The sequence below is a fragment of the Syngnathus leptorhynchus genome, chromosome 22 (assembly GCF_054491065.1).
Source record: "Syngnathus leptorhynchus isolate UIUO chromosome 22, UIUO_Slep, whole genome shotgun sequence".
Lineage (NCBI taxonomy): Eukaryota > Metazoa > Chordata > Actinopteri > Syngnathiformes > Syngnathidae > Syngnathus > Syngnathus leptorhynchus.
Window position 1 is genome coordinate 3,871,897 of NC_141216.1, and position 13,384 is coordinate 3,885,280.

General features: G+C 47.8%; 4 protein-coding genes across 5 annotated transcripts; 1 reads left to right on the forward strand and 3 right to left on the reverse strand.

Moving 5' to 3' along the window:
- The first annotated feature begins 113 nt into the window (after positions 1–113).
- arg1 (arginase 1) lies at positions 114–3,379 on the forward strand. The gene is made up of 8 exons (XM_085903428.1): positions 114–280; positions 380–452; positions 826–1,000; positions 1,080–1,239; positions 1,307–1,401; positions 1,469–1,576; positions 1,639–1,775; positions 1,847–3,379. Exons 1-8 carry the CDS (start codon positions 134–136, stop codon positions 2,008–2,010), a joined length of 1,059 nt encoding a protein of 352 aa, XP_085759554.1. The 5' UTR covers positions 114–133; the 3' UTR covers positions 2,011–3,379.
- On the reverse strand, positions 2,237–6,349 carry LOC147039455 (prolyl 4-hydroxylase subunit alpha-1-like). 2 transcript variants are annotated; one of them, XM_085903427.1, is made up of 15 exons: positions 6,110–6,349; positions 5,783–5,851; positions 5,572–5,668; positions 5,355–5,506; positions 5,136–5,273; positions 4,816–5,061; positions 4,589–4,743; positions 4,342–4,518; positions 4,168–4,232; positions 3,832–3,931; positions 3,694–3,744; positions 3,217–3,282; positions 3,069–3,137; positions 2,790–2,886; positions 2,237–2,722 (listed from the first exon to the last, which is right to left on the reverse strand). In XM_085903427.1, the coding sequence occupies exons 1-15, from the start codon at positions 6,159–6,161 to the stop codon at positions 2,655–2,657; spliced, it is 1,602 nt and encodes a 533-aa protein (XP_085759553.1). In that variant the 5' UTR covers positions 6,162–6,349; the 3' UTR covers positions 2,237–2,654. The 2 variants fall into 2 exon arrangements, with proteins under 2 accessions (XP_085759553.1, XP_085759552.1); XM_085903426.1 differs by having other exon boundaries at positions 3,688–3,744; positions 6,110–6,348.
- A 937-nt stretch (positions 6,350–7,286) lies between these two features.
- lrrc20 (leucine rich repeat containing 20) lies at positions 7,287–9,173 on the reverse strand. The gene is made up of 5 exons (XM_085904012.1): positions 8,946–9,173; positions 8,254–8,335; positions 7,970–8,119; positions 7,738–7,905; positions 7,287–7,609 (listed from the first exon to the last, which is right to left on the reverse strand). Exons 2-5 carry the CDS (start codon positions 8,321–8,323, stop codon positions 7,473–7,475), a joined length of 525 nt encoding a protein of 174 aa, XP_085760138.1. The 5' UTR covers positions 8,324–8,335; positions 8,946–9,173; the 3' UTR covers positions 7,287–7,472.
- Positions 9,174–10,637: 1,464 nt separating this feature from the next.
- Positions 10,638–12,693, reverse strand: ndr2 (nodal-related 2). The gene is made up of 3 exons (XM_085904182.1): positions 12,402–12,693; positions 10,959–11,668; positions 10,638–10,790 (listed from the first exon to the last, which is right to left on the reverse strand). Exons 1-3 carry the CDS (start codon positions 12,691–12,693, stop codon positions 10,638–10,640), a joined length of 1,155 nt encoding a protein of 384 aa, XP_085760308.1.
- Positions 12,694–13,384: the final 691 nt, after the last annotated feature.

The window sequence follows — 13,384 nt, forward strand, 5'->3', positions numbered from 1 at the left end:
CCTTCTTGTTTTGTCTGTTCAATGATTAACATGAGTGACGTCACACTGTCCCGGGTGGGAGAGCTTGCTCTCTCTCTCTTTTGCTCGCTCTCTTACTCTCTCTCTGAGTCTTCTTCTTTCTTCATTCAGCACCATGCAGCGTGCCAGGACGGCTCTGCAGCTTCTCATCACCTCCACGACATGTCATCATCCTCATCTCCGCCATTTTCACCATCCTCACAGTCATCTCCAGGAGACACGCTCCGTGGGGATCCTTGGAGCACCTTTCTCCAAAGGACAGGTGAGGTCACATGACCTCGGCTCCGTACTTAACCTCTGCTGGCCCATTTAGGACGGCGCAACAAGAAAAGTATTTTTGTTTGTGGGGGCGGCGGCACAGCCCCGGGATGGCGTGGAGCTCGGACCGGACGCGATCCGCGCCGAGGGACTCGTACGTAAGCTGGAGGCGCAAGGTGACGATCAATCTACATTTTACTGTCTTCTGATTTGCTAGTCAGAACAGAAAGTAAAGACATGCAGTTTTTATCACAAATTCACGTCGTGCTAAGTGTTGACTGTCATGCAAGCGCTTGCTCATTGGCTAGCTCCCACTTTTTCACGGTTACATATTGAACAGCAGACTGGTTACTGTGTGCTCAACCAGTTGACTTTGCTCTGCACGACACACAGACACTCAAGTTGACTGGCCTTGTTTATTTCAGTGCAAACAATTTTAGCACAAACATGAACGATGTTTGCTTTTTTTTGTTTGAGAGCTTTGAGAGCATCATGTGTTTACTCGCCCTGGCAAGACCTCATCTTTTATTTTATTTTTTGTCCCTGCAGGCTGTGTGGTGAAGGATTACGGCAATTTGACATTTGAGGACGTGCTGCTCGACGAGCCGGTGGGGCGAGTGAAACATCCCCGGGCGGTGGGCAGGGCCAACCTGAGGCTGTCGGAGGCGGTGCGGGCGGTGAAGCGCAATGGACACACGGCTGTCGTGCTGGGCGGAGACCATAGGTCGCTCGCTCGGCACGCTTTCTTTTGGCTGTGGGATAAATCGAAAACATGACACCGCCTACGCCATCACCTTTTCCAGCCTGGCCATCGGCTCTGTCCACGGGCACGCGTCAGCTGTGGGGGACCTGAGCTTGGTTTGGGTGGACGCCCACGCCGACATCAACACACCGCTGAGCACGCCCACGGGAAACATGCACGGCCAGCCCGTGTCCTACCTCCTCCGCGAATTGCGCCCAAAGGTCAGCCCCAAAAAAAAAAAAAGACCAAATATCCATTTGATCTCATTTGCTTTTTCTTCAAAATCAGATCCCAATCCTGCCCAACTTCTCATGGATGAGCTCGTGCGTGTCAGCCAAACATTTGGTCTACATCGGCCTGAGAGACCTGGACCCCGAGGAGCAGTAAGTCTTGTGTGTTCCTGTTCCGGGAGGGCTTGATCATACTGTTCCTTTTCCTGCCGGCGCGCAGTTACTTGCTGAAGCTGGCGGGCGTGAAGGCCTTCTCCATGACACAGGTGGACGCTCTGGGCGTCGGACGAGTGATGGAGGAGACGTGCGACTTCCTGTGTAAAGACGGGTAAGTGGTGTCGAAGTTCGCCACGTGGTCGGTCCAGGCAGTCACTCTTTGCCTCGGAGCAGGGCCAGGAGGCCGATCCACCTGAGCTATGACGTGGACGCCTTGGACCCGGCCGTCACCCCGGCGACGGGGACGCCCGTGCCGGGCGGCCTCACCTACAGGGAGGGCGTGTACATCGCAGAACACATCGCCAACACTGGTCAGCAACGCACACGTGTCCTTCAGACTTTGCTTCCTGTGCATTTTCACATGTCTGTCGTGTTTGTTCAGGGTTGCTGTCGGCAGTGGACGTGGTGGAGGTGAACCCTGCGGTGGGCGTGTCGGAGCAGGAGGTGCGGCGCACGGCCAGGGCCGCGCTGGACCTTCTGCTGGGTTGCTTCGGACGCCTGAGGGAAGGGAACCACCCGGATGAGTTCTGCCTGCCTGACGCGTGACGGCTGCAAAAGCGAGGCTCCGTGCCCCTTTCTGCATTTCCTCACAATCCCTCAAGTTTCTTAAGGTCCTTCTACTTTTTTTCTCTTGGCTTAGACCATTCAGAACCTGGTCCAAGCATTTTCCAAGCACGCCAAAGGTGCTTGTCCAAGACTGACAAATCCTTCACTTGATTAAAAAAAAAAAAAAAAAATGAAGCCAAAGAAGCTCACACAATTAACACTCTTTTGTCATCACATATTTTTATTTATCAGTCATTGAATCAAAAGAATGTGCACATTGTTAACTTAGTTCAAATTTAATTCAGATTCACAACTTTAAATAATTATTTTTGCAAGAAATCAGAAAGTCACTCACAACCACTTACTTAACCAAATAACTGGTAAAAATGTATAATAAATTAGACAACATATTTACGCAATCTCTCCCCAACAAGCCAAAGGCACTCTTGGGTGGAACAAAACCTATTTCATTCTTCAAGCAGCCGACAGGAAACCCATCTCAAAATATTCATCTATCCATCAATAATTAATTATTCAACTTCAGTGTTTTGTTTTTTTCGCCAAAGACGATGGTCGTCGTGGTAACCGGACACCATAGCATAGCATGGAGTTAAGTGCCAAAGTGCAGGGGCCCCGTGTGATGTTCAAGAATTTTGCAGGCCGCAGCGCCTCCTGAACTCCTGACCTCGCTCGTGCAGCCACTTGTTGGCCACTGGGGAAGACAAACCGCAGTGACATGAATGATTCCAAACGGCCGACCCCATCTTGCCGGGACTCACCCCACTTGCTCCCCACCAGGACAGGACAGGCGGCGTGGAGGGTCTTGTAGTTTCCCTTCCCGTTGAGGAGAAGGTTGTACCAGAACACAGCAGAGCCCTGCAGTCATAATGGTGGCATTAAAATCTTGGGTATTCATATTGGCTTGCAGATGTGCACCGGTCGCTCCATAAAATGTAATTTTTTTTCCAATTGGAATAATTTTTGGACGTAGCACGAGCCGATCTAAATGAGTCTCGTTGTCTGGGGTGCGTGACGTGTTTGCAAAAAGAAATGCAAACCTTGATGGGCCAAGCGATAGCGCCCAATAGGGGGAAGACAGTAGCGCCCCCTGCCGGCACCTCGCTTATCTGCATCACAAAGAGGAAGCCATCAAGAAACTTGGTAAAATCTATCCAGTGTTTGTTTGTTGTTTTTTTTTTAACTGACATAAACTAGCCAGGTGGCGATTCGTTTTCCAGTGCTAAACTCGTCATAAGATTCTTCAACCTCGTCCTGTGGAGAAAAAAAAAAGCCAGAAAAGCAGAAATTGAATGTTAAATGAAAAAACAAAACATTTTTGTCACTCGTTTAATGGCCAAATGCAAACTTTTATGATGCGTCTTGTGAAGATGCCAATTCCGTATGAGCCATAGGATTTTTCTCTGGCTTCTAAAGAAGTCTTTCTTGTTTTTGCCATGAGAGGGCGCCATACACCTGAAGGATCTGTGAGCTCAAGTGCCAGACGCCTTTTTTTTTTTTTTTTACCTTATTGTGACAAGCGTGTCGTGGCTATTAAGAGAGCTTGGGCTCATTTATTGACTTGTAGAAGCAGAAATTGAAAGGCCAACGTGTCGTCGTCTCGTTCCTAATTAAAAATGGTATGAAAATGGGCCGACAAGATCGCATCTATGGATTTACCCCTACAAAAAAGTCATGATGAGGTTCATACTGTCCTCCCACGCCGTAGTTGGCCACCTGTGCAAGTAAATACAAATACTTGTGTTATTTTTTTTTTTGCTGCTGCTTTTTTAGGCGAGAGGTCGGCCGGAAGGAAGTCGTCACCTGCATGGCCTCAGCCGTGGCCGAATCCAGGCCTGTGATGTCACTCATTTTCTTGACCATCTTCGCCACACTCTCGTGGTCACTGTCGTCCAGGAAGCCACTGAGGAGCAATAAGTGATCCCGATGCGAGGTCAAAATTACGGATATGTGCAGGTTGCACAAGTGTACACACCCTCGCACGCACACAGGCTAGATTAATTGGACAAAGAGTTTAGCTTGGTCTCATGAACAACCCCAACTTTTTAGCATGTATGACATATTTAGTCCGATATTTTTGCTAAATAGCTTCATCACCAAAAAGTTAAAAAAGTCCCTCTATGCACAAAATGTCCTTACTTTTGGGAGATTCTGGTTCGAACGACGTAACTTTCCTTGCGATTTCTGACTTTGGAGCGGAGCAGCTAGCTCGGCCGTGCCATCACACGGTTGTGTTGGAGACAGAGATGGGTGGAGGCACGGGAAGTTACGCAAAGAGCAGAAAGATTCAAAATGGCATTTAGGCGGACTGACTCTGGGTCTGGCCAGCTTTTTGTAGACGGCCATGTCCTCGTCCGTCACAATGTCGTAATAGCGGACGATGCGGGGCTCGTCCCACAGGTCTTCCTCTTTGAAGGGAGCGATCACCAGGTTGGGATGGCGCTGGTTGTCATAGTAACGGCAGAAAAGGCGGCTCTGTCTGCGCGGCGTCTGTCGGAAAGAAGAGCCGAGCGAGTGCAGAGCGTGCTTCCGTCGAGGCCGCTTTGCGGTGTCTTCTCACCATCTCGATGCTGTCGCCGCGACACAGTCGCTCGTAGTTGGCGTTGTGTGCACCTCGACCCTTGGGCGCCTCGGCCGCTTCCTCGCCCGTCTTCTGTTTCTCCAGGTGGTGCTCAAAGTACCTGAGATTCTGATTGGCTCGCTGGTTTTCTGGATCTTAGAATATATAAAGGGGTAAAATGGGATCGAATCAAGAGTTCGCAGCTCTTCGGCGTGGTTCCGACTCACCGAGCTCCAGCAGCTTCTTGGTGGACTCCGTGGCACGCTCCAGATCTCCTTGCTTGAAGAGAGCAAAGCTCTGGTAGTCCAGGAGGGTGACGACCTCCACGTTTACGGCTTTCTCGCCCTCCTCCATCTGCTTGAGGGCTTGCGACAGCCACAGCACCATGTGGTAGAAGTCGTTGTCCCTGTACGCTGCCATGGCCAGGTCGTAGCAGTCGTCCACCGTCAGGACGCTCGGGAGCACGGAGGTTCCTGACGGGACAAGAGGGGAGCTCACTTGCAAAGACTCTCCATAGCAAAGCCGCTCGCTCCGTGACGCTCCTGACCAGGCAGCTGGCCTTTGGCCAGGGTGTCTGTGTCCAGCTGGTACGTGTCCTGCAGTCTCAGGAAGGCTTCGGCCACACCCGTCTGGTCGTCCTCGCTGGGAAGGTGCTCCCGTTTGGCGTCCAGGTCCGACATGAAACCTGAGACGCGTGCGGCCAACGTCAAAACACGCCTGCCCGCCTGCCGCTAAGATTTGTCGACGTTTGCGTCTTTTCACTCACCGTTCGACACGTTGCTGCGCACCAGGCTCTCCAGGTGGCTCCACTCGCGGTTCATCCTCTTGAGAAGTTGGAAGGCGTTGACGGGGTGGCCCAGGAAGACTTCGGGGTCCTGGATGGCCAACGCCGACAGGTTGGCCAGCTTCTTGGCCCACCTGCGGACCCCGCCATCGTCAGTATTTTCTACTCGGCGTGCCAAACGTAGCCGTCGACGTCTGACCTTTTGACCGTCTCCAGTTTGGTCTCCTCGGCTTGGATGTAGTCCTCCAGCGAGGTCAACAGGTCCTTCTCCGTGTGCAGCAGCTCCGTCATTTGACCTGGTAGTTTGGTTGTGTCGGTTAAAGAGAAAAAGTTTCCGTAACATCGACAACGTCTGTACAGCACGTGCGCCTCAATCTATCTACGCGGCTTAATATCAGGACGAGACTCACCTATGGAAGAGAAGAACTCGGCAGCCGAGGAGAAGCTGATAACCAGCAACAGGCAAAAGAGCGCCATGTCTAAACGCAACAGAGAATTTTATTATAATTAAATCAGTGTTGCTTTTATACCTCGCACGTACACACAGATGCCAGAATAAACTACAGATATTTAGGATATTCTAAATATGTATTATCAAATATTGTCCATGGAGCAAATGAACTTTTTTTTCGGGTTGATCTGAAAACAGCTGCAGACGTTCATTTTTACGTTCAACCCTGAAAAATATTGTATATATTTTTTTTCTCCCGAAAAAGCACGCAAAAACAGAACCATACCTTTGCCGGTGGAACGTACACCACGTCGACATGGTTTCTCTTGAGAAGTCATTCCAGTTCAACAATTTTGTGACTCAAATAAGTCGGCTGTTAATTGTTCACGATTATCAATGTTGTCAGTGAAAAATCAAAAAGAACGAGAGAAAGAGAGATCAGCAAAATCAATGCCTGGGGCAAAAGTAAGAAGCAAAAATTTAATCTTTGAGTGCTAACAAGTAAATAAAAACAAAGACAATGTTTCGTAATAAAGATCTTATACGAATAAACACCGCCCACAACAGCGTGCACGGGAGGCATGGTATGGTTTTTATGTCTGCCGCACCTCCACAAATTTACTTTATGACGCAAATAAATAAAAAAAATAAAATAAAATAAAAATGGGGTCCTAAAAGTTCCTTTTACAGTCAAATTCATCTCATGCTGTAAAAAGATTAAAGCAACACCCACAAAGAATAATTCAAGATTAGATTACAGCCTCTCAATAGTTTGAAACAAAAAAAAAAGTTGGACGAACTGGTGACAAAGTTTGACAAATTGTCTCGCTGACAAAATGTCCAAATATTGTAATATTGAAGCGCCAAAATCAGTTATGGTCCAACGATATGATGCAGATGCACTTTGACAAATTGACAGTGTCCGAGTCCAAGGCGCTTCTGGGAGTCACTTCCCAGCATCTACCATGCACGCATCTCTTTTCTTGTCATTGACGATGGCCATTAACGACTTGGACTGGATTTATTTATTTATTTTCTTGTACTGGAGTTATCTATCCCAGCAAACACGCCATAGATGTGCACGTAATGTTATGGTAGCCGTATGGGGCGCTGAATCTCGAAACTGCCACGGCGCCATATTGGATGTGGCAAAAACATTTTGAGTGGTTCAAAAGCCGCTTGCAACTGTTCCGACTTTGTGCTTTTGAAAGGTTCTGCGTCATAGATGCATTGCGTATGTTTTAGATTCCAAACACCAGCAGAATGCATGTGAAGTGAAAAGAACGAGTTTTGAAGAACGACTTGGCCGCTGCAGAACATTCTACTGCTCAGGTCCCCCTCCTTTCCCTCCTCAATCAAGAAAGCAAGTGAGAAGTATTGTAAGTGGTCCTCTAATTTTTAAATGGAAAATAATTATAACATTTAATTTTTTTTTTTAATAAAATAAAAGTCACGTGGTAGTTGTCTTTTTTTTTTATTGGGGGGGTGTTTCTTAATTCAGAGAAAAACACAAACATGTCAAATGGAGGTCAATGTGGTTTTATATTGGCACTTCAAGTACAGAGGCTTCTCAATTCCAAGCAGACTAAAGGATCCAAGGGAGTTTTTTTTTTTTTTCACGCCATGCAGCACATACGTGACGACATCATTCACGACTCCCTTTGCGTTAAAATGTCAAACTTATGCGGAGACCTGAGAGCAGCTTGAGTGTTTGGATCCAAAGGGTTGGACAGCACGTTGAGCCATTCCAGTGCCGGCATGGCTGACAACTTCTCCATGGGGATTTCTGTGGGTTCAAACAAGAGGAGGCTAAAGAATATATGCCTGTATTGTTAGTTTGTGTATATCAAAGTTGCATAAAGCCATGGCACTGATGCTATTTGCTAGCACGTGTTAGCATGTCAGTGTCATTACCAGAGATGTTGTTCCCCTCTAGGTTGATCCTCTGCAGCGTGGCGATTTGTGTGAGCTTCTCGGGGAACGTCGAGAAATTATTGTTGGCCAAGTTGATGCTGGTCAAGTGCCGCATTTCCTCCACTGAGTCGGGCAGTTTGCTGAGAACGTTTCCGTGCAGGTCCAGCTCTGAAAAAGATGTGCCCATCAAGGGAACTGCTTTACTTCTAACATTTGACTGTGAATTAGGCACCTCTCAGTTGAGTGAAGGTGGAAAAGAATTTGCTGCTAATGGCCTTCATCTCATTATCCGCCAGGGTGATGAGTCGGATGTTCTCCGACACGCTGCTGAGAACCTTGAAAACGCCATCTGGGAATGAGATGAGCTTGCTGTTGGACAGGTCTGCGGGGAGAGCAAAAAGACTTGAAATGGTGATTTCTGGAAGAAAGAAATGGCATCCTCCACTGCTACCTGCAGGTTCACATATAAACAAATGACACCCAAAACAAATACAATTTAAAAAAAATAAATCATACCCAGGTGATCTCGTCCCTCGTCGACGGTCGCGTTGACCCTCCGGGCTACGTTAACCACCGCCTCTGCCATTTTGTGATGCGCCTATGGCAGGTCACATTCCATTTAATTGTACATCACAGAAATATAACTTAGGGGTCATTTTTATATAATTTTATCAATAATGGTCTCAGCTGAAATTCATTTTGAAAATGTTACTAGATGGATGAACGTGTTATCTGGAAATACTGACAATTTTGACCATGTAGGATTTTTTTAATATGACAAAATGTATTTTCCAAGAAATCCAGCAATAAACACTATCTTATTTTGTCCTTTTTTTTTTTACCATCCCGGAAGTGAGTACTCCCAAAGCGGAAGTGCATTTTCCTGATGGTCGATAGCGGGCGCTAACATTGTTGGACCTGGTTGTGTGCCGAACCATCCGTCGTCATGAATAAATGTGTAACTATTAAACATGCATAGTCGCTTAACGAAAAGAGTTTAACAAACACAAAACAATGCAGGGGCATTTTAGTCAAGATAAGATCCCATTCTCATGTATGACACATGATCTCGTGTGGCAAACACCACATTCCTCCGTGACAGTCGCATTATATGGCGCTCATTAACACCAAGTTGAACTATATAGTGGCAGCATATGAGTTTTTTTCACGTTTATTTGTAGTTTAAAGTGGAGGAAAGATGAACTCACCGTTTCTATTTTGTTCCGTGCCGGTGTTGCATGTCAAGTTGCCCCCATGTTGGTCTTACTCCCCGTCTCGAGTTACGACTGTTATGGTAAGGCGAGTTGCGCAGTTTTGTGTTTCGCGACTGCAGATTCGTCACAGGCGACTTGGAACTTCCCTGATTGCAAAACTGTTCGAATTCTCAATAAAAACGCTGAACGAAACGTCTCGTTTGCATTTCCGACTGGCTGCAAAAACACACACAGAAAAAAGGAAAATCGTGACCGAGATTTGAACCCGTGACGCAATTAATTAAGAATTGTATTATTGATAGTGCCTTAACCACTGTGCTATCATCACACACAGTAATTTGATCTGACCAGTTACAAATGCAAACGAGACGTTTCGTTCAGCGTTTTTATTGAGAATTTGAACAGTTTTGGAATCAGGGAAGTTCCAAGTCGCCTGTGACGAATCTGCAGTCGCGAAACACAAAACTGCGCAACTCGCCTTACCATAACAGTCGTAACTCGAGACGGGTAGTAAGCCAGTAGCTAATGATAGCTCACCAGACTAGTTTGGTGTGTGTGCTATTTTTAGCGAATTTGAGAACCCAAATCAACTGTGGTGACCGGATTGCAAGAAAATTCGACTGATAACGTATCAAAGCTATTCCAATATCACATGTTTAATCTAAAAGCTGGGCGACTATTAAAAAAAATCAGCTACATGTGAAAAGCGGCTTCTCGTGAGCGTCAAAACTGCGTAAGCTAATTGCAGTCAAGCGTACGCTCAAATTCAACATCAAATATAAAAACATGTTTATTTAACCCACCGAGGCCTTGTAACGATAAAAAACATGTGAAGAAAATAATATATACTAAATTTAAAGTTTCGGCTCAGTTTAAATCTCTTGAGCGTCAAAACTGCGCATTATAATGGCAGCCAGATGTGCAAAATTATTTCATATGCAAAATGAAACATACAACGTGTTAAAATGAAAATTCAAAAAATTCTGCGGGGTGATATGCTTGAAATATAACAACAAGAAAAGAACTAAAATATTTTTAAGTCTTGCTGCTGCAGTTTTAGTGAAATTCGTCTTACCTGTTGGTGTTGGTCCACTTTTCTAAGTTACTTAAGCCTACTTGCTTTCACTCTGACCGCATGGTACATATTTTGTCAGTCAGTGAAATGTATTGCATAGGCCCATAGCATTTGCTAGATTTTCCTCCTCTGTCCAATGCTTTTGTTTTGATGCTGCACAACTCATTGTCGATGAAAAGTCGACCTTTTTCTCTCCTTTGTGTTGTGAGCTTTCCATCGTGACGTGCGGTCACGCGCACTTCAGGTTGGCAAAAGCTCTGTCGTTCTCAAAGTAAACAAACCTTTTTGTGCCATTTTACGAAAAATGACGGTAAGCTTTCAATAACACAACACATTTGAGTTGATTTCGGTTCAGCTCAGCAGTTGTCACTCACCTGGAAGGAACCAGATGCTTAGTATTATTTTCTTACAAAGATACTAAGGTCTCCTAAGAGCAGCAAAATGAAGTTTTACCATTGGACAGCATCTCAAAATAAACATAAATATAGGCATTTTTAATTCTTCACAATAAATATACATGAATTTACATATCATACAGTGCATGGTGAAAGAAAAAGAGGGCCCCCTTTTTCGTTTTTAAGTGTTTTTTTTTAGGTCTGTTTCCTCGGCGCTCACTGGCAGCCGCACTCGTCCACCATCATGTCCTCATGATGCCGGAGGAGCATCTCGCCGTTCTCGTAATAAAGCATGCTCAGTGGGCTCATCTTGGTGGGGGCGCAGCACGGCGGGACCACTCGGCTGGGGTGGTAATGTTTGAGTAAACTCTGCGAGGGGAGAGAGAGAGAGAGAGAGAGAGAGAGAGAGAGAGAGAGAGAGAGAGAGAGAGAGGACGAGGGCACGAGGCAGGCGGCCATCGGTTAAGTGGATAGATACAGCCATGCTATGCTAACCAATTGACTTTGTTCCCGTGCGTTACCATGTTTCCCACTGACCTGCATGTAGGCGTGATTGGTGGGGTTGAGGTGGGCGCCCAAGGGTCCCGGGCAGGAGCCCTCACAGCGGTAAGCGTTGTACCTTTTGGGGAAGATGATCCAGGACCCCCAGCCGATGTCATTAAAATCCACGTGCAGATCTACTCTGCGGCACAGGCCATCGTCGGGCCCCCGTCCGGGGGCGCCGCTCGCCCGCTTGCTGTGACCCCGCTTGCTCCTACGCCTCTTTGGCCGCCCGGCCTCGGCCGGACTCAAAAATTTGGAGCGCCGGGCCGTGTGAAGCAAGCTGGCTTTGGCTTTGGGGTTTCGGTCGGAGCCCGTGTGCGAGAAGATCACCAACAAGGCTCGGTGGGCGAGCTCAGGGGGCGCTGCCTCTGCCTTGCTTCTCGCCCGCTTGCGGCGCCGAACCCCAACCGGGGATTTCTGCCGCAGCCAGGCAAGCAGGGGCCCCGTCATGTTGAAGACCCTCCAGCCGCCGGAGGAGGAGATCAGGGAGGACGGGCCCAAGAGCCCCACCCGCTGCGGCTCTGGACGGCAGACGCCCCCGGCCGGGTGGCACGCGGGGCCGCGCTGGTGGTACACGGCCACCTGCGTGTCGGGGGCGCCCGGGGGGAGCCGGATTCTCAGCTCGGCCGCCTGGATCTGCTTGTCGGGCAGCAGGTCGCGGAGGTCAAATGTAACCGCCCACTGTCCGTGTCTGTACGCCAACCCTGGTGGGGAGCCAGACACAAAACGGATAGTCGACTGCAGCTCATGTGCCACCAGCGCAAGTTCCTTATTTTTTTAAAGTAAAGGAATTTGGCAATTAAATTTGGCGCGTGTGCCTTGGAGCCACAAGGGATGCAAATTTGGAGTGGGGGTGCGCTATTATTATTCAGGTTTGGTTGAAATTAAGTTGAAAGAGCGTCTTCAAGATTTGAGCATTAAGCATCACACTATCAACTTAATCCACTCAAAGCAAACAGTCCCCTAAATTGGCCAAGCGTGCAAGGCAAACCCAGCCGGCATTTTTCCATGATGGCAGGCGGGATGGCCTTTTGCATTTCCTCCTCAGCCAAACAAATAGGTACAAGCGCTTGACACCTAACAGCGAAATGGGTGCCGAGGCCGAGGTATCAAATCCCCTCTGCTAATCTAATCAGGGCAAGTGTGAAAAGGAAGGAAAAAAAAGAACTAAGGCAACTTGTGGAGTAGAGATTTGAGCAGGAGGGGGCGCGTCTGGCGAGATGCGCAATCAACATGGTGCAGCAAAAAAAAAAAAAAAAAAAAGCGAGAAAGGGAGTGCGCAAGGTTTGCTTTGAGAATTAGGCTGATCCTCACCCCGAGTGGGATGTGGATTGCAGCCGCTCCGCTCGTCTGGCATCCCCTCCCACACCCCATCCACACTCTCACGCAACGCCCTGCCCTTTGCAGGAATGTCAACCAAAATATCTGCAAAAGTACCTTTCGCCATCAAACTCCTCACTATGTCCGCGCGCTTCTCCGCATCTTGCTCCGCTGCATCCGTCGCGTTGGCCTTGAAGTTTCGGTAGAGGTGCACCATGTAGGTGGGCAGGTGATGCGCTCCCGATGTTCCGCTTCCTCCGGCGGCGGCGGCTCCTCCGCGCTCCCGCACGACACGCAGCCCAGCTCCGTGGCGGGCGAGCTGCAGGTGGACTGCCCGGGTCGGCTGGTGCTGCTGGAGGATGAAGAGGAGGAGGACCGGCAACAGCGGGGAGGCTCGCAATGAGCGCATGTCGGCCCCCGAGAGCAATAACAACAATTTTGGCTCACATCTCCAGGGGTGTCTTATATACCCCCACAGACACCCCCCTCTGCACCTCCTCCTCCTCTTACCTTCCCTCCTTTCATGTTGCACAAGTAGCTGAGAACATTAAAGGAAGTTGACATGCGTCCTCAAGACGTGCTACCTGACAGCTCAGCAGCCATTCAGCTGCTAATGAAGGCGCCTGGGCGAGCCGGGGTGCGTGTTTACAAGCAACCACCGGTTCACTTTCCACTGTATTATTAATTCATTGTGATAAATTGCATGCAGTTATATACAAATAAATAACTTATTATAGATTTTTTTGCAAACAATTTTACAAACAATCACAAATTTTGATCATAATAGTTACTGAGAATTTGTTGATTCAATGTTTTTGTTCCCAATTTCACAGTTAAGCTGTTGTTCGTGCGCCCTCCAGCGGACAAAATAAACGATTACAGGTCCTTTTCTTAAAAAATTGTAGTTCACGTTTCGTTGATGGTCTTTTCCCACTATTTTAATTTGTGCTGAACATTTAAATGACCGCTTTTCTTCTTTTTTCAGCATTGAAAGCACGAGTTATAATGTAATGAAGTTTTTTTGTTTGAAGTTATCATTAATTAGCCTTTTCTCCCCGGGCGTTTTTGGACATGCGCAGTTCGACGCCATTATCCCTTGT